At 50.0% G+C, this 20226-nt stretch overlaps 1 protein-coding gene across 1 annotated transcript in view; it reads right to left on the bottom strand.

Annotated features, from left to right (window-relative positions):
* Positions 1–20226, bottom strand: part of ASAP3 (ArfGAP with SH3 domain, ankyrin repeat and PH domain 3) — a 49305-nt gene that overhangs the window by 18948 nt on the left and 10131 nt on the right. Inside the window, 3 exon segments of the mRNA XM_026012434.2 lie at positions 681–755; positions 3615–3760; positions 3852–3924. Of these exon segments, the coding sequence (XP_025868219.2) occupies positions 681–755; positions 3615–3760; positions 3852–3924 (294 nt within the window).

The raw sequence follows: 20226 nt of genomic DNA, 5'->3' as shown, positions 1-20226 counted from the left end.
CACAGCAAGCCAGGGAGACCTCGCTGATCCTTGGCCTAGTTTGCCCGAGCCTCATCCGGTGGGACAGCTCACACCCTTCAGAATTGCCCCAGTCAGCCTGGTGAAAAAGCTGCCTGGCTGGTTTGGGTGGTTCCCAGGCCCCTGGTGGCCTCAGGCAAGAGGGAAGCCTCTGGGGGTGTGGGGGGAGGACAGCTTCTGGCCAGGGCCTCTGGGGCAGATTTCTCAGGGAGATTATTCTGTTACTTTGAGTTCTGCTCTGCCTGGAGATGGGTGCTACCAGGTGCAGAGAGGAGCCAAGCATGGGAGTCAGGAGCCCCAGATCCCACCCTGGCTCCTCCACCGATGAGCTATGTCAACTGTAAGGCTACCAAACTCCCTGAGCCTTGGTTTCCTTGCCTGCAGAAGAGGGATGACAGTGCCTACAGAACCCACCTCGGGGGGTTGTTGTCTGAACGGGCTGACCTATTTCACATAAGGGCCCAGGCAGATGGGAGGTCAGCCATCCTAGGCTGACCCTAGAGCCAGGCCTTCCTGTCCTTCCGAGGGTCCCTAAAATGGGGTCCGCACTCCCACCGTGACAGCCTCACCTGACCTCCTGCTTCAGCCCAGCCAGGCCTGCTGCCCCTACAGTCTCCATCCCCCCACCTTTGGGCACCCCCACTCCCCAAATGGGAACTCACCTGTCGCCCGTCCCTCAGTTGCCCCTTCAAGAGACTGTCCAGGGGGAATGAGACAATGTTGTTCAGGTTCTGAACCTGGAAAGAGCAGAGACCCCCCCCCATACCCCACCCTGGGTGACCATCTGTCCAGCCCCAAGGGGCGAGGGCACAGGGAAGCATAAGGAGGCAAAGGACAGCGCCAGGGCTAGAGGAGGTGGGGAGAGAGAAGTGAGGGTGGAGGGAGCAGGGGCGGGGGGGGCCGGACTCCCTAAGAGCTGTTACCCCTGCCCCTGAGGAAGCCGGCCTCCTCACCTCCCAGCCCTGGAACATCCACGTCAATCCCATCTCTTCCTTTGCCTTGAGTACCCTCACTTGTCCCCTCACACTCTGACTCTGAAGGCCCCTGAAGTGCCCATCTGTTGTGTGTATCTGGCTAGCTCCTCGTCTCCCCCTGTCACGTGGGGAACCCTCCCCCTGTGGTCACACGAGGTGAACACAGGAATCAGAGCTGACCAGAGTGCCCCATCCTCAGGCTGTAGTGATTGGATAAGGCACCTGACTCAAGCCAGCCAATCAGGATCCTTCCTGGAACTTTCTGCTAAAGTCAGGGGAGAAAGACTCTTCTGATAATATTGTGAATCTGGGTCTGCTGGGTCATCTTGTCCACTGAGCAGACACAGAGAGAAACTACCTAATAGAGAAGAAGCCTAAAGCCAGTGGCATACCTGGATTTCCCATTACAAGGGCCTATCAATTTCCTTTTTAAAATTTTTTTTTTTAATTTTTATTTATTTATGATAGTCACAGAGAGATAGAGAGAGGCAGAGACACAGGCAGAGGGAGAAGCAGGCTCCATGCACCGAGAGCCCGACGTGGGATTCGATCCCGGGTCTCCAGGATCGCGCCCTGGGCCAAAGGCAGGCGCCAAACCGCTACGCCACCCAGGGATCCCTCAATTTCCTTTTTAAAAAATCCTAGTTTGAAAAAAAAGATCCTAAGTTGAGTTGAAGTTCTGTCATTTTACAACCCCAACTGCCTGTCTGATATTTCAGCTCACCTTTCAAGGTACATAGCGTGGGTCACCTCTACTCCAGGAAGCCTTCCTGACTTGGAGACTGACTCCAGGCCTGACATGGCCTATGCTGACCTTCCTTTTTCTTTTTAATAAATAAATAAGAAAGAGAGAGAGAGCGAGAGAGAGCACGAGTAGCGGGAGGGGCTCAGGGAGAGGGAAAAATCAGACTTCCCACTGTGCAGAGAGCCTAACACAGGGCTGGATCCCAGGACCCTGAGATCATGACCTGAGCTAAGTCAGACACTCAACCAACTGAGCTACCCAGGCACTCCATGACCTTCCCTTTTCTGAACTCTGGCAGCACCAGGTGTCTGACCTAATTTGCTGGGTTCTTCTTCTTCTTTTTTTTTAAGATTTTATTTATTTATTCATGAGAGACACAGAGAAAGAGGCAGAGACACAGGCAGAGAGAGAAGCAGGCTCCATGCAGGAAGCCTGATGTGGGACTGGATCCCGGGTCTCCAGGATCACGCCCCACGCCAAAGACAGACGCTCAACCACTGAGCCACCCAGGCATCCCAAACTTCCTGGGTTCTTGAGTTTGTGGTGCACTGCTGTTCATGCTTGGTGACATCCCACATCTCAGTTCCTGCCTCCCCCACTTGACTGTGGCTCTCAAAGGCACAGCCTCTTTCCTGTGCCACTCTCCCTCTCCAGGACACTGCCCAGCACAGAGGAGACCCTCAGCAAACCCTAGTTTGATCAAAGCAGGGAGAAAAAAGGTAAAAACAAAAGCAATCACAAATTCAGTTGAACTCAAAAAGACCTCCATAGAGGACAGTGTGAGAGGTGGGGCTAGGCAAAGTGCTATAACAGTGACAGACGGCAACAGGAGCTAATACTGAGTGCTTACTTAACTCATGTAAAACCTCATCATAGCTCTGTGAGGTGGGCGCCATTATTAGCCCAATTTCACAGATGGGGCCCAGGCAGATTGAGTGACTTGCCCAGGGTCACACACCTAGGGAGCAGAAGAGCAGGGATTCAAGGCGTGAGTCTAAGCCTGAGGTCAGGTGCTCAATCACTTAGAGGTGATGCAGCCAGGGACCAGGCAAGGGAGCGAGTAGAGCCATGAAAGCCAGTCCAAATGCTGCGGAGCCTGGTGAGACATGGGCTTTCCTCAGGGGCCATAGTCGGGCTTGTGTTCAGATGCTGGAACCAGACAAGCTGGGTTCAGATCTGGCTATATGAGCTTGGGCAAGTTACTTGACTTCCTGCCCTAGTTTCCTGGCCCAAAAAGTGGGGACAATAATCAAACCAAACCCACAGAGCTGTGCTCCAGGATGAGTTAACGCACGTGAGATACTGAGAACCATGCCTGTTCACGGGAAGAGTTTGTATCTCAGGAAAAAACCACAGGCAGGAACCTGAGGGCACTGGGCCATGTGCAGGAGCTAAGATGCTTGTTGGGGGCAGATGGGGGGTAGGTTCTGGGCTTTGGGGACACAGCAGATGCAGCTGGGAAAGCAGAGGGCCACGGGGGTTAAGGGGAGGCAGTGGCACAAAGACAGGAACCCTGGAGTCTGCCCTCCCTTCTCCCAAACCTCCTCTGGGGAGTCCTCTCTTTGTGGGGTTGTGGGGCTCTTCCCTGCCATGAAGAGGGGCATCTTCCTCTCTGCGGCTGGACACTCACCACAGAGGAGATGGAGGGAGAGCGCGCGAGAGAAGACTAGAGAAGACGTAGGGGAAGTCCGAGAAGAAGAATGCAAATGGTAGGTCAGAACTGGAAAGGGAATTGGGTCATTGGTCAAAGTCAAGGGAGACCAGAAGTCAAGGGCAACCCTGGAGCAGGGTGGAATCTTTCTCAGTCGGCTCTTAGACTCACTTGATTTACCCTAAGCCTAGGCTAAGGGCTGGCTGGAAAAGGAACAGGGACTCACCAGGTTCTTGAAAAGTGCGGCCACCTCTCGGGTGAACACAGCCAAGTTCAGGAAGCCAGTGGACAGCTCATGACTGTTTTGGGACAAGTGGCTGTTGCCTAAGGACTCTACAGCCTCTCGGTACTGCTCCTCATTCTCCACGTGGCCTGTGGACGTAAGGAAAGGCAAAGTCAGTTCCACGCTGGGGCTGAGGAAGGGGATGCTTGGCCAGGCGGGGCGTCAAGCAGGCTCACTCACCAAGGCCGGAGCTGTGGATCGCCCGCACAGCCTTCTTTATTCTCTGCAAGATGGCCTGGTCTCCTTCCAGGATCTGGAAGCAAATGCAGACAGAGTTCAGGGATGCTCAGCTGGGAGGGGTGCCTGACTCCAGGATCCCACCCTCCAAATACACATATAAAGTTTCTTCCCTGGGGTCCCCCTGCATCCCCCACCAAACATAAGCGGACCACCCTCTTCCTCCCAGACCACACAGGACACCACAGATCAGTCACAGCACTCCAAGAAGACCACAGACTTTCGCTCTGAGCTTCCTGATTAGCTATCTGTGGAAATGATGGCTGCCTCTCAGGGCTGTTAGGAGGATTATGTGGATGAGATGATGCACATAGGGCATCCCTGGGTGGCTCAGCGGTTTAGCGCCTGCCTTTGGCCCAGGGCGTGATCCTGGGGTCCCAGGATCGAGTCCCACATCGGGCTCCCTGCCTGGAGCCTGCTTCTCCTTCTGCCTCGATCTCTCTCTGTAAATAAAGTCTTAAAAAAAGAGAGAGAGAGAGATTTTGCACATAAAGGGTTCAGCTGGGTGCTGAGCACAGAGTGTGTCCTCTGTCTGCAAAATCGAGATGGTGCTATGCACTCTTGGAGGTGCTGAGGGTATTAATTCTGTGACAAATATATACAAAATGCTTAGAAAAGACCAAAGGAGAGAATGTGGACATCTCTGTATTCTCGAAGACACAGATGAAAGAAGGCTTGTTCATCAAATCCCAGGTTCAATAAACAGAAGGGGCCACACTCAGCCCCGACTGGAAAGAACTGGTGGGACAGCACCAAGCAACCTCTGTGGGTTGCATAACAAACAGCAGGTGGTGGGGAAGGTCAGGAGGTGGGAGGCGGAGAAGCAGGTCTCACAGGCCTTAGTGGAGGCTCAGCCCAAGATCAAAATCTCCGACACACTCCTCTTTCAGTGGGTGCAGAAGTGCCAACCTCACGGACCCCTTAGGAAATGCTTAGTTAAGTTGGAAATCACAGAGCATTAGGGCTGAGAAAGGGCTGACAGAGCCACAGATGAAGAGACTGAGGCCTAGAGAGGCCAGGGCCTGGCCCAGAGCCAAACGGGGGCAGCAGCTGAGCTGGGCTTCCAGGGGCTACTCCAGTACAGTGCTCCATCCACACACCCATCCACCCTCCCCAGGCCCACCCAGACCCCAGCCCCACCTATTTTGTCTGGTGACTAAGAAGGGAGCAGAGTTTATCGCCAAAGAGTTACCTTCAACATGACAAAGGTTAGCAAACATGTTTGGAAGGTTTCTCCAAAGATTCTATGTGATTCGCACAGGAGGGCACAGGCAGGGCGGACGTCAGGGGTAATGTGGAGAGTTCTCCGCAGCCCGTGGCATGTGGGAAGCTTCTGGAGGGAGAGGGGTCTGGTTTTGAAGCTCAGCTCCACTGCCCAGATGCTGCGTGACCCCGAGCAAGTCTCTTATTCGCTCTGAGCTTCGTGATCAGCTATCGGTAAGGCCGACCTTACCTGCCTCTCAGGGTTGTTATGAGGATTACAGGGAGGAGATGATGCACAGAGAGGGTGTGGCTGGTGCTGAGCACAGTGTGTCCTCAAAGAACAGTACATAGGATCTTTACCCGCACCTGCTGCTGCCGCTAGAAGGGTCCATCAAATTATGAGTACTCTTCCTACAGGGACTAGAAAGCGAACATTCTCTTCCCTGAGTATCGATTTCCTGTTTGGGGCATGTGGTTTTGGGACAGTGGAGGCCCATCCCAGGGCTGAAGAAAAAAAGTCAAGGCATTAGGGAGCTGGGGGGAGAGAGGGCCATATCTGAATCAGCTAAGGAACTAAGACACTCTACCGGAGAAATAAAGACAAGAGGGGAGAACTCGGACATCACTACAGATGTCCCTGAAGATCCAGACGAGGAAACACGCATTCACCAAAGCCCTTGATCCCCATCTTGGGACTTGAAAGGGAAAGCTAAGACATGATTAATTTACGGAACTGTGACTTTACTCCAAAAGACAGCGCAGGTTACAAATATGAACGAATTCCTAGGAGACTTAGAAAACTCCTAGAGGGACACCTGGATGGCTCAGTGGTTGAGCATCTGCCTTTGGCTCAGGGCATGATCCCGGGGTCCCGAGGTTGAGTCCCACATCAGGCTCACCGCAGGGAGCCTGCTTCTCCCTCTGCCTATGTCTCTGCCTCTCTCTGTGTGTCTCTCATGAATAAATAAATCTTAAGGAAAAAAAAGAAAAGAAAACTCCTAGAAAGGGGGCACCTGGGTGGCTCAGTTGGTTAAGTTTCTGACTCTTGATTTTGGCTCAGGTCATGATCTTGGGGTCCTGGGATTGAGTCTCACATTGGGCTCCACGCTCAGCAGGGTGTCTGCTTTTCTCCTTCCCTCTGCCCCTCCCCCGGCTCATACACATACACACACACACACACACACACACTCTCTCTCTCTCTCTCTCTCTCTCTCTCTCTCAAATAAATAAATAATTTTTTTTAATTTTTTTTTTAATTTTTATTTATTTATGATAGTCACAGAGAGAGAGAGAGAGAGGCAGAGACACAGGCAGAGGGAGAAGCAGGCTCCATGCACCGGGAGCCCGACGTGGGATTCAATCCTGGGTCTCCAGGATTGCGCCCTGGGCCAAAGGCAGGCGCCAAACCGCGGCGCCACCCAGGGATCCCCAATAATTTTTTTTTTAAAGAAAGCTCCCTAAAAGGCAGATCCATGTCCCTAGCATACAGAAAATACCCAATAATTGTTTACCTAAATGAACGACATCTTGCAAAGTCCTGGGACATGGACCTGAGAAGTCTATGTCCATGCTCTAGATTCTTTTCCGGGAGTCTCATGACACCTATTCTCGGAACACTGTCCCCCCCCACCCAGAGGTGGGTCCTTGTTACCTTGTTTGTTCTACCCAGAGTTGACTGGACCAGACTGGACACCTGACCCAAGCTGGCCCAAACAGCTTCTCTCTCCAAGGAATTTGGAATTGGGCTCTGGGAAGCTGGCTAACTGACCTGAAGTACTTAGCTGGGACATCCTTCCCACCATGCGCAAAGAGAAGAGAACAAAGCAGATGTATAGAAAGAAGCAAATGAGACCCATGCTGCCACAGAAAAGCAGAAGAAAAAGGCTGCTCTGGTTTCTGGCAAATCTCCAGACCCCACACCCTGAGAGGCTCCTCCACATTTCCCGTCCTTGGGTCTTCGTGCTTAAGCTGTTTTAAGAGAATCTCTCTTCCCTGCAGGGTTGCAGAGACTGCTGGTTGGCTTCCAGTCTCCATTCTTTCTTCTTCCTTAGCAATAAGATCCCTGACTTTTCAGATGGCCACTTGGTCACTCACTAGATACACTACATTTCCCAGCTTACCTTGCAGCTGAATGTAGTCATATGACTAAATGCTGACCTATGTCATATTGTGGATATTTCATTTGTTAAGCTTTCAGAAGCATTCTTGAAAGCAAGGGAGGGACTACACACCTATTAAAATGGCCAAAATCCAAAATACTGACAACATCAAATGCTGACGAGGCTGTGGAGCAACAGGCACTCTCATACACTGCTGGTGGGAATGCAAAATGCTGCAGCCACATTGCTAGACGGCTTGGCAGTTTGTCACAAAACTAAACATACTCTTACCATATGATACAGCAACTGCGCTCCTTGGTATTTACCCAAATGAACTGAAGACCTATTTCCACATAAAAACTTGCACATGGATATTTATTGTAGTTTTACTCATAACTGCTAAAACTTGGAAGACAATGAAATAGCACTAAAAAGAAGTGAGCTATATCGAGTCACAAAACACATGGAGAAATCTTAAATGTATATTTCTGAGGGGTACCTCAGTTGGTGGAGCATGTGACTCTTGATCTTGGGGTTGTAAGTTCAAGCCCCGGGTTGGCTATACAAAGTTTCCTTAAAAATAAATCTTTTTTTTTTTTTTAAAGATTTTATTTATTTATCATAGACAGATAAAGAGAGAGAGAGGCAGAGACACAGGCAGAGGGAGAAGCAGGCTCTATGCAGGGAGCCTGACGCGGGACTCGATCCCGGGACTCCAGGATTGTGCCCTGGGCCAAAGGCAGGCGCCAAACCGCTGAGCCACCCAGGGATCCCTAAAAATAAATCTTTAAGAAAATGTATATTACTGAGTGAAAGAAGTCAATCTGAAAAGGTTGCATATTGTCTGATTCCAACTATGTGACGTTCTAGAAGAGGCAAAATGGACACAATAAAAAGATTAGTGGTTGCCAGTGGAGGGAAGGATAAACAGGTGGAGCACCTGGATTTTTAGAGCAGTGAAACTATTCTGCACGACACTGATGGCGGATACATATCACTATGACTTTGTCAAAACTCAGGAAATGTACAACAGCAGGAGTGAACCCTAACTATGGATCTGGGGTGATAATGATGTGTCAGTGTAAGTTCACTGATTCTAACAAATGTACCACTCTGGTGTGGGACAGAGACAGTTCGGGAGGTTGTTTGTGGAGTAGGAGGTATATGGGAACTCTCTATACTTTCTACTCAATTTTGCTATAAACCTCACAGTGCTCTAAAAAATTAAGTATTTTTTATTTTTATTTTTTTTAATTTTTATTTATTTATGATAGTCACACAGAGAGAGAGAGAGAGAGAAGCAGAGACACAGGCAGAGGGAGAAGCAGGCTCCATGCACCGGGAGCCCGACGTGGGATTCTATCCCGGGTCTCCAGGATCACGCCCTGGGCCAAAGGCAGGCGCCAAACCACTGTGCCACCCAGGGATCCCAAAATTAAGTATTTTTTAAAGAGGAAGGATGTCGGGTGCCTGGTGGCTCAGTCTGTTAAGCATCTAATTCTTGATTTCTGCTCAGGTCATGATCTCAGGGTCATGAGATCAAGTCTCACATCAGGTTCCACAATGAGTATGGAGTCTGCTTGAGATTCTCTCTCCCTCTGCCCCTCCCTTCTACCTGCATTCTCTCTCTCTCTTTCTCTTAAAAAAAAATAAAGGAGAATAAAGAAAGGAAGAAAGGGAAGGGCACCCTCTGTCATACCTTTCTCCTGGCTAGAATGCATTTGTGATGTCTAGAACCATCTTGGACCATGAGGGAGAAGCCATGCGTTGTGGATGGTGGAGCAACAAAGTAGTAGCCTCGTCCCTGGTGATTGGGGAGCCACCCTATCAGCCTGGACCACTTATCTGAAGACTTCTTTCATATGGAAGAGAAATAAATGTCTATCTATATGAGTCGCATTATGCTAGGTGCCCTATCATTTGTGACTGAAGCTAGCTCTAGCTGGTACAGGCAAGCAAGTCACCTTAATTTCCAACAAATTATCACTTGATGACCTTGTCAGACATATATCAGGAAATGACTTCTTGGCAAGATACCATTCCTGCCCCTACTGCTCTGAGCAACCAAGGTTCACATCTATTCATTCATTCGTTCATTCATTCATTCAACTGGTTATTGAGTGTCTGCTGTGCATTCGCACTCTGTAAAAGACACAGTCTCAACTCTCCAGGGACATCACTATCTAGGGGGAGAAAGAGCCAAATAAGTAGATACCTGCAATGTGATTAGAGCTATAATAGAAGGTGGACAAGGCATCCGGGAGCCCAGGGGAAGCAGAACTGTGTCTGCTTAGGAGAAACAGGGAAAAGCTTTAAGCTGTGATCTTGATTGTAGGCAGGGGACAGGCAGGAAAGAGACTAAGGGTACACTGTGAGGTGGTGTGGGGAGCACTTGGTATAAATGGTAGGATTGCTAGACGAGGGGGCTTGCTCTGGGAAGAATGGGAAAAGGGAGGAACGTCGTTCATTTGTTTGTTCATTCATTCATCCATTCGTTGGTTCACTCCAACAAGCATCTACTGGTGCCCATTTTAACCAGGCATGGCTGTTTTTTCAAGAGGCTCCCATATGTATAAATACAGAAGTGTTCAAAGAGAATCTTTTTTTTTTAGATTTTATTTATTTATTCATGAGAGACACAGAGAGAGGCAGAGACACAGGCAGAGGGAGAAGCAGGTTCCTTATGGGGAGCCCGATGCAGAACTTGATCCCAGGACCCTGGGGACATGCCGTGGGCCAAAGGCAGACACACTCAATCACTGAGCCACCCAGGTGCCCCAAGAGAAGGGAATTCTAATCACCCTTTTCTCAAGAGAATATCTGAATACCACTCACACTAGGGCATAAATGACTGATAATATCTACCCTCTATGATATAATGCTAAAGCTAAAGAAATATAGCTTTAAGGAGAAAATTCTGCTCATAGTCTGGTGATGGGAAGGTATCTGGGGAAAGGCACAGTGGTTTCCAGAACTCCTGTAATGACGTTACTGTAGCACAATGAGTCACAGGCTGAGATTCTAGCCCCAGTCTCCTCAAAACTACCTCTCCTGGCCATGTTAGCACAGCAATCTCCAAATATCCTCTTCTTTAAAATGGGAGAAACATAATATAATAGTTTTATATTCTCCACTAAACCCGCAGGGTTACTGGTGAGGCTTACATGAGATCTCAGGCATGGCAGCCTGTGCCAAGGCTTGAGGCATTTGGAAAAAATTAATGAGTGTGAATCTTACTGTGGTTTGCTTTCTGCCTCTGTATGAGGTCAGCCCTCATTCCCCATGTCTGAGACTGGATAGGTTAGAAACAAACAAACAAAAATCAGCCTCTGGATCAGGGGAGCCTCTTAAATCCTCAAAGTGGGGTCGCTGAACCATCAGCATGATCTGGACCTTGTTAGAAATGCAAATTCTTCAGCTAAATCAGGAAATCTAGGGGTGAGGCCCAGCAATTTGTTTTAACAAGCTCTCCGGGTGACTCCGATGCCCGCTAAAGTTTGCGAATCACTGGTTAATTCTACCCTTGAGATGCAATAAATCATCACAGCTAAAAGTATGGGACTGGCCCCAAACTACCTGGCTGTGAATTTCAGCTCCATTAGGGACTTGCTCTGTGACTGCTCTTGCCTCAATGTCCCCATTCAGGAAATGAGGATGATAATAGTTTCTACTACACAGGGTTGTTGGGGAGATGAAATGAATTCCATAGGCAAAATGCTTAGAACACTATTATTTGAGAGCTAATAATGTTACCTATTCCAAAATTAAACTGAATTTGGTTAGGAATTTCTCAACCTTTCTCAAGCTAATTAAAGATCCTCTCCCCACCCGCCAATGATCCTGCTCGGCAAGTTGTGTGAATGACAGGTGCAGAGGGGCCACTGGCAGTCACACAGAACAAGATGGTACATGTTGTGAAGGTCTGTACTGTGCCAGGCACGTTTCTTGTCATCCTTCCAGCCACCCTCTGAGGTAGGCATCACCACTGGCATTTTATAGAGGAAGCTGCTGGGGGAAAGAACATGTCTAGGTATGGTCAGCTCACATAATGCCGAACACTGGCAGAGTTGTAACTGAAACCCAGGTCTGGCCAAATCCAGGGCTGATGCTCCTTCCCGACCACCAAAGCTGCCCCACAGAGGTTAAGGGACATGGCTTCTTTGATCTAGGGACTGGGTCTACCTCCGAATCTGAACCCCAACTCAAGCGCCTCTACTATATCCCCTCAGCATCCCTCAAACAGGGACAGGGCAGGTAGAGACTTGTGACCAAAAAAAGAGGGTGGACCATGATGCCCCAACTGCAAATACTCCAAGGGCTATCCCAACTTGTGCATGTTGGGCCTGAGGAGGATTCTCAGGGCTGAGAGGTGGAATTTAGGGAGAAAAAACAAATTTCAGCTTAGGAAGAGGTTCCTAAGGAAGAGTAAGCGACCCTTGGAGAGAGTGATCTCCCCCCACCCCCACTTGAAGTATTCAAGGACTTCAGGGAGTAGACCATGACTCAGGCACTGGCATTGGGATTAGTAGCGATGGCCATTTAGATTTCTCTCAAAGCTAAGGGTCAGCGGCTCCATGCAGGAGCCTGGGCAGGCGTCAGGCAGAGGCAGGGCAGACACAAGACCGTCAGGGACGTGCCTAAACTTGGAAAACCAGCTGGAGTCCTTTGGGCAGCCTCGCCTGGCTGGCCCTAGACAAAGGCTGAATTCCAGCTGGTGGCACTGCCCCTTTGTGCCCCTACCTCCCCCAGCTGGCCCTCCTCCCCACACTGTGTCTGGCTCTCTAATTCGTGTTCTCCACAAGCAAAAGACTACAGATGGCAGCACTAGGGCCATGCCCAGCTGCCCTGCTTGGAAGGGCCTTCTGCATACCCCCCTCCTGCGTTAGGATTCATCAATAGGACCCATTCTTCATTCCTGTAATTTCCCAGAGCCAGCTGTGGTAACCATGGCGACTCAGGCAAGGGAGCAGAGCAGCAAAAGCTAGGGCTTTGGGAGCTGCTGATTAAATTTCACCATTAGACATTCACTCCTTTGGATTAGTATAATATGGAGCATAGGCACCACTTTTGTGGCATCATTAATCAATCTCAGTATTTTTCCCACTGACCCTGGACTTAGTTCATTATTCCACTAATATTCTCCCCTCAGGTAGCCTCTACCGGTTAAACTAGAATTGGCACAGGAGATAAAAACCACTTTCTTTGCTTTGGCCCACCTCCACAGTACTCAATCACAGAATATTAGAGATAATCTAACATTACCTCCTCATCCTACAGACTGCAGACCAAAGGCTCAGATGAGTTTCTTGCCTCAGATCTCAGAAATGTAAACAAACTAAGGAAAGAATACAAACCAACACTTTTACAGACTCTACAGTTTACAAAGCAGTTTCACATCCATCCTGTAAGACCCACAGCACCCCAACAAGGCAGTGGCTGCCTTTGTTCCCATCTGGCTGAAAAGTCAGTGGGGCTCAGGGAGGTGAAGGAGGTTGCCTGAGCTCACGGTCACAAAGTAACAGAGATGCACCTGGGACCAGAACCATGAGACTCTAACCCCCTTGTCATTTCGAGTTGCCCAGACCCCAGACGTCCACAGAGTTACTCCCCAGGCCCCATGAAGCCACACTCACACGAAGTATTAGAGACCAATAAAACAAGTCTCACAGATTAGCATGACCACATTCCAAACCTGTATGCAGCGTTAGGATCAACAAGATACAAAACCCAGAGCACCCAGGTGGCTCAGTTAGTTAAGCATCTGCCTTCGGTTCAAGTCATGATCCCAGGGTCCTGGGTTCAAGCCCTGCATCAGGCTTCCCTGCTCAGCGGGGAGTCTGCTTCTCCCTCTCCCTCTGTTCCTCCCCCTGCTCATGCTCTCTCTCTCCTGCTCCTCTTTCTCTCTCAAATAAATAAAAAAAAAACAACCTTAAAAAAAAAGCCACAAAAAGTCTTTAAAAACATTCTTGAGGGATGCCTGGGTGGCTCAGTCAGTTAAGTGTCTGCCTTTGGCTCAGGTCATGATCCCGGGGTCCTGGACGGAGCCCTACGTAGGGCTCCCTACTCCGGAGGGGGCCTGCTTCTCCCTCTCCCTCTGCCTGCTGTCCCCCCTGCTTGTGTATGTTCTCTCTCTCTCTCTCTCTCTGTTAAATAAATAAAATCTTAAACGAAACAAAACAAACAAAAAACATTCTTGAATTCTTGGTAACTTTTTGTCCGTTTACAAACTTCTCAAGCAACACTAAAAGTATGACTCCGTGGGAAGGTCAATGAAACTCTGACATTAAGAAGGGATCCCCCCCTGTAAGGGCCAGAATCTTGGCTCCTCTGAGCTTTGACGTCCACAAAGATGGCTAAATTATATGTACTACATATTATTATTATTTTAAAGATTTATTTATTCATGAGAGACACACAGACTGAGAGAGAGGCAGAGACACAGGCAGAGGGAGAAGCAGGCTCCTCGCAGGGAGCCCGATGTGGGACTCGATCCTGGATCCTGGGATCATGACCTGAGCCGAAGGCAGGTGCCCAACCACTGAGCCACCCAGGCATCCCCCATGTACTACATATTAAATGTGAAAGTTAAAATACTACGTTTTAATGAGCAAGCCAAGTTACACTTAAAACATTTAATGAAATGATATAATATAAAATATGTAACATCCCCCCCCCCCCCACACACACACACAAAACCCCTAGGGATTCTCATTTCTGCATCCAACTACCAACGTACAGGAAATGCAGATGGAGAAATTCGTGAAGCCACGCCTGGGAAATGCAACAGTGAGCACAGACCATGTGAAACTACAGAACAAGTCGCTGGTTTCTTTAACAAGGCATTGCAAAAAACGAAACCAAAAATGATGGAGGAGAAATCGTTAAGAGGCTCAAAACACACACACTGACAAATGGCAACGTATGGACCTCACTTCGCTTTTTAAAAAACTGTTTGGAATTTAAGCAAATTTTTGGTGTTTGCTTCAAAATAAGTAAGAGTCAGGAAAACAGGTGGGGGTATGGGGAGAGGAGGACTGGGTTACGTGTAAATGGAGGTTGTTCATCATTTTGTTCTGTGTCTGTGACAATTCCAAATTCTCCATAATCAGAAAAAAGTAAGGGCTAGTAGATGAAAAAAATAAGACTGGGAAAATATTAATAGTTGTTGAAGCTGGGCGAGTCTACTCTTGTGTATGTTTGAAAATTTCTACAGTACAGAGTTAATAACAAGAAAACAAGGGATCCTTTCTTCCTTTCTTTCTTTCGTTTTGGGTAGACTCCACGCCCATTGTGGAGCCCAATGTGGGGCCCGAACTCATGACCCTGAGACCAAGACCCTGAGATCAAGACCCAAGCTAAGGTCAAGAGCCAGACTCTCAACTGACTGAGCCACCCAGGCACCCTTAGTATGTGGAACCAATTCCTTTTGATGACAGCTGTCTGGGCACAGCTTTCGATAAAGGGAATGGGATGGGAGAGTGGGTTTGGAGAAGTTGGCCCGAGGGGGGCCACGGGCCTGGGGGTGCAGGGCCCATGGAGGGCAAGGATCAGCTGGAAGGGTCTCCGAGGGGCAGGAAGGAGTAAAGGCTGACCTTTGGGCTAGAGACAGCCTCCAGGCTCTGCAGCCTAGTGACAAAAGGGCACATGGTGGAAAGAACACAGGATGTGGAGGCAGGTCTATTCCAGACCCAGTTTCTCACTCGCTCTGAGACCCTGAGCAAGTCCCCAGCATCTCTCAGCCGACAGGAGGCTCTTTACCTGCAAAATGGGAAGGATGGTCACCTCTGCTCATCACTTCCCGCTGAGAACAGACTCATCTAAAGACCGGGGCAGGGACCCCTACGTGGCTCAGCGGTTGAGCATCTGCCTTCGGCTCAGGGTGTGATCCTGGGGTTCTGGGATCGAGTCCCCCATCGGGTTCCCCACAGAGAGCCTGCTTCGCCCTCTGTCTATGTCTCTGCCTCCCTCTCTCTTTGTCTCTCATGAATAAATAAAATAAAAATCTTAAAAAAAAAAAAAAAGAGAGACCGGGAAGCCTGTAGCCCATGCAAACGTGAGCTGTCCTGGTCACATCAAGCTCTAAAGTTGGCTGTTTCTCGTCCAACCTGCCTGACCACCAGATCCAGAGAAAGGCAGGGAACCCCCCTGGGCCCTTCCTGGGTGGCCAGCAAGGAAGGGCAAGGGTGGGACGGAGAAGTATTTCCAGCATCCCACCTCCAGGGCGATCCCAGCTCGCTCCATGCCTTCAATAGCGTCTGCTTGGGAAGTTCAAATCTGCAAACCTGACCTCCACCCAGTGAGGCAGACGAAGGAGCCTTGCTAAGGGCTCTAATGAGTCCCCGGCACACAGTAGGCGCTCAGTCACACATACTGAGCACCTCGCTGTACCAAGGCCCTGCACGGGTGCTGGGGAAAGAGGGATGTCAGCTCAGGTCTTGCCCTCAAGGAGGGGTGGAGACAGGACACGATTGGTGTTGGGAGACAGGACAAAAAGCAAATAGCTGAGGAGGCCCTCGGGGAGCCCAGAGCAGGAGAGAAGGCTGTGGGAGGACATAGGCGAGAAGCGAGCACCCCACACTGAGATAAAGTGATGCTTCTCCAAGGCCTTGAAAAACAAGGAGACACGGTGGAGCACAGTGAGACAAGGAAAGACGACTCCAAGAGAGGAGAGGTGCCTGGCAAACTCCTGGGCAGGAATGCTTCCCACATTTGAGGACCAGCCTGGAGCTTCCTGGAGCAGCACCTTAGCAGGGCCTATAGTGAGCCGTCAGGGCCAAGCAGGGCCCAGAACGACCCCCTGGGAGACCAAACTCACAGTGAGAGCTGACCAGATGCTTCTATCACGACCACGTGCCAGGCTGTGTTGTAAGCATGTGACATACTTTTCTTTTCTTTTTTTTTTTGCTTTTATTTATTAAGTAATCTCCACCCCCAACGTGGGGCTCGAACTCACATTCCCGAGATCAAGAGTCACATGTTCTACCACGTGTGACCTACTTTTCACCATTTTATGTAACCTTGTCAATAACCCCAGGAGGTCTTACATATGAGGAAACTGAGGTCCAGAGAAGTTTCGGCATTTGCCCAGGCTCGTACAACTAGTAAGTAGTGGAACCTCAACCTGGGCTGTCAGGCTCCAGAGTCCATACTTTATTTATTTATTTATTTATTTATTTATTTATTTATTTATTTATTTATTTATTTATTTATAGAGACACACACACAGAGAGAGAGAGAGAGAGAGAGAGAGAGAGAGGCAGAGACACAGGCAGAGGGAGAAGCAGGCTCCATGCAGAGAGCCTGATGTGGGACTCGATCCAGGGTCTCCAGGATCACGCCCTGGGCTGCAGGCGGCGCTAAACCACTGCGCCACCAGGGCTGCCCCAGAGTCCATACTTTGAACCAGACTCCTAGGTTTTACCCCACGAGTGACGGGGAACACCCGCAGGGCTCTGGACAAGAGAGGAGTGACGTGGTAAATTCTGGTGGTAGAATGATCAGCTCTAGGATCTGGCTGCAGACCCATGGCCGAGTGGGAGAAAAGGGTGTAGACTCATCCCCCAGGCACGAGGGGGGTGGAACAGAGCCTGGCCCAACCCAAAGCAGCTCACACAACAGGAAGGAATGATTCCGAGGTCCCAGAGTGAGTCTACTTACTAACACGAATCCAATCACCCCCCTTCTTACTGAGTGATCGCTTTGGGGCAGGCACTTTATGTTGACCTCATTTATTCCTCCCAGAGACACTGAGATAGCTATTACCCTTCCCATTTTACAGATGAGGAAACCGAGGCTGGGGTAGATGATGCAACTGGCTCAAGGTCACGTAGGTAGCTCCACGAAGGGTAGAGCCCTTAGCTTCCAGAGCCTTGTCTCACTATCATGTGACAGCAAACCACGAGGTTAAATCCCTCCTGGCTGAGCCTGTTATCTCTGTTAGCGCTACCGTGAAGATTAAATTAGGCCGTATTTTTTCTAATGGTGGATGCCAGGCATCTTGAGAGATAGCGCAGAAACATTTTGAAGGAAGGGAGAGCAACTGGATTTGAGGTGTGCCTCTGCCACTAGCCCCTCTGTGTCCCTCTAAGTTCCTTCCTCTTGTGCCTCTGTTTCCCCATCTGTACACCTTAGAGCTGATGGACGTGAGTGCTAAATCCCCTTCTAGGTCAATGCTCTGGGACTCAGAGTCCTGTTCCCGTATCCTGCAGGGCTGGTCCAAACTCAGCCAACCGCAAGAGCAGGTCTCCATATGGTTTTCATCTGTATGGGCAAGGCCCCAGCCCCCCAGGGCCAGAGAGTCCAGGCTGGGGCAGTCAGAAGGAGGCGCCAGAGAGCAGGGCAGGGCCCTTGCCAGCTAAGCTCTGCATCACCCACCTTGGGGAGGCCCATTCCCATGCCCATGCCCTGCCTGCCTGCTGCCCCTGCATGGACCAAACTGCAGAGTCCGGGAGCCAGGACCTAGGGTCAGCCCCAGGTCTACACAGCCCCTGCTGTGACCTGGTTTGGTCTTCTTCCCTCCCAGGCGGACTCCTCAGCTCCCATCTGGAGTCTGGAACAGAGTGGCTGGGCGGGAATCGGAAGGCTCCTGCCAGCTCTGACATTTATTATTTCAGGGTCCCTCAGCCTCTCGCTGTTTTCCTTCCTGCTGCTGGAGCGGTGACTGGCTGTGGGCCCCCTCTGTGGGCCCCTGCAGAGGTCTCCCCGGCCAGGGAAGCTGCTTGGCCTCACCGGCTGCCCCTTGCAGGGTGGTGGGAAGCGGGCAGGAAGAGGGGTTTCAGGAAGGGAGCCGCACCCTCAACATAAGCTGAGGCCTCTGCAAACCCCAAGTTTCCTGGCTGGGATTTTTCTCGGGAGACTGCTAGGCAGTGATGAGCTAAGAGAGCAAGAACTCTGCCGGCCCGATCGCCTTAGATTCCCGTCTGGCTCCTGGCCCCAAGCCCTGAATTCCACCCAATTCTGCAGACAGACAGCTTGGCCTGGCCTCCCTGGATAGGGGAGCAAAGGGTCACCTGCCTCCCCTCCCTGCACCCAACTGGATATCCATCACTGATCCCATAAACTCCAGTCCTACCAAACTGCCATTTCCTCAACATGCCAGGCTGTTGCCAGCCGCCACACCTTTGCTCATGCTGTTCCCACTGCCAGAGAGTTCCTCCCCGATCCTACCTAGTAGGCACTTCATCTTTCTGGACTGAGCTTAGGTCATCACCTCCCTCCCTCAACAGAACTGACCCCTCCAGAACTCATCCCACCCGCCTTTGTGCCACCCTGTGTGCACTACAGGCTTTTATCAGGGCATTTGTGGCTCTTACATACCACACATGTCTGACTTCCCTCTAGAGCTGAAGACTCAAAGGGCAGGGATCAGCTCATTTGCCTTTGCATCAACAGCACCCAGCACGGGGCCCGGCACGTGAGCAGCAGCAAGCATTTGTAGAATGAATAAATGGGTAAACGAATGAATGACTATGATCAAGGTCCTATGGGAACAGAGAAGCAGCAGCAGCGGTTAAGGACTCCAGCTCTTCCATCACACTGTTCTGAGATCCGAATTCTGTTTCTGATAGTCTTACTGAGGTGACCTGGAGCGAGTGACTTAGTTTCTCAGACCCTCTATTTCTCCATCCATCAAATGGGATAATAACAGCATCAATCTCACAGGACCGAGTGCAGTCAGGCATTCAGCAAGTAGCCCAGGGCCCGGCGGACGGAGAGGGCTGCAAGGTAGCTCTCCTGCCCAGTGAACATCCTCTCTGTCCTCCCAGGCCCTGTGACCCACATCCCCAGGCTGCCAGGGGAACCACTGGAGCGCTTCAAAGAGTAAGGATACCATGGGCAGCCCCAGTGGCCCAGCGGTTTAGCGCTGCCTTCAGCCCAGGGTTGTGATTCTGGAGACCCGGGATCGAGTCCCACATCAGGCTCCCTGCACGGAGTCTGCTTCTCCCTCTGCCTGTTTCTCTCTCTCTCTCTCTCTCTCTCTCTGTCATGAATAAATAAATAAAATCTTAAAAAAAAAAAGTAAGGATACCAGAGCCTCACTTGAGACCTGTTAAAATCAGTCAGGCACGACCCATGGAGTGAGAGGTCAAGCACTCCCAAGTCCCAATCCTGGCTTTGCTACTTACTGCTAGTAGAGTTGCCAGATTTAGCAAAAAGTAAATAAAAGACATGCTGTTATATTTGAATTTCAGATCATCAAGGAATAATTTTTTTAGGATAAAATGTCCCAGATCTTGCATGGGCATCCTGTAAGTTACTTGGTGATCCTGTTTACTAAGCTGTCTGTCTCTCTGTGCCTTATTTCCTTATGGGATTACAGGGCTTAGATTTGGGAAATGCTTACAGCACTGCCTGGTGTGTTTGCTGTTCCTATTTTTATTGCTTTTAAAGCATCCCAGATGGACATGAAGGAGGAACCCTGCAAACATTACGCTAAGTGAAAGAAGCCAGACACAAAAGGGCACATATTGTAGGATTCCACTGATATGAAATACTCAGAATAGGCAAATCCAGAGGGAAGAGGAGGCTGGGAGAGGGCCCGTGGGAAATGACTACTAAGGAGCACAGCATTTCTTTTTGGGGGTGAGATGTTCTGGGTAAGTGGTGGGGACTGTCCAGCACTGTGAATAATGACCACTGGCCTGCATGCTTTAACATGGTTAAAATAGTGAATTTTCTCTTAATTTTAAGAAATCTACTTAACAGCAACCCAGAAGACTGTAATACACAGTCAGGACTAAGACTCCGGGAGGCTTTCAATAAATGTTTGATGAGAGGCGCCTGGGTGGCTCAGCCGGTTAAGCGTCTGCCTTCGGCTCAGGTCATAATCTTGGGATCCTGGATGATCTCAGGATCCTAGGACCCAGCCCCACGTCCAAACGGCTCCCTGCTCAGTAGGGAGCTTGCTTCTCCCTCTGCCTCTCCCCTGTTTGTGCTCTCTCTCTGTCAAATAAATTTAAAAAAAAATTTTTTTTTAAAAAAACCACCGTTTGAGGAAGAAATGAACGGTTGAGAGG

This window comes from Vulpes vulpes, chromosome 2, assembly GCF_048418805.1.
Source record: "Vulpes vulpes isolate BD-2025 chromosome 2, VulVul3, whole genome shotgun sequence".
NCBI classification, from domain to species: domain Eukaryota; kingdom Metazoa; phylum Chordata; class Mammalia; order Carnivora; family Canidae; genus Vulpes; species Vulpes vulpes.
This window is presented reverse-complemented; position numbering and strand designations above follow the sequence as displayed.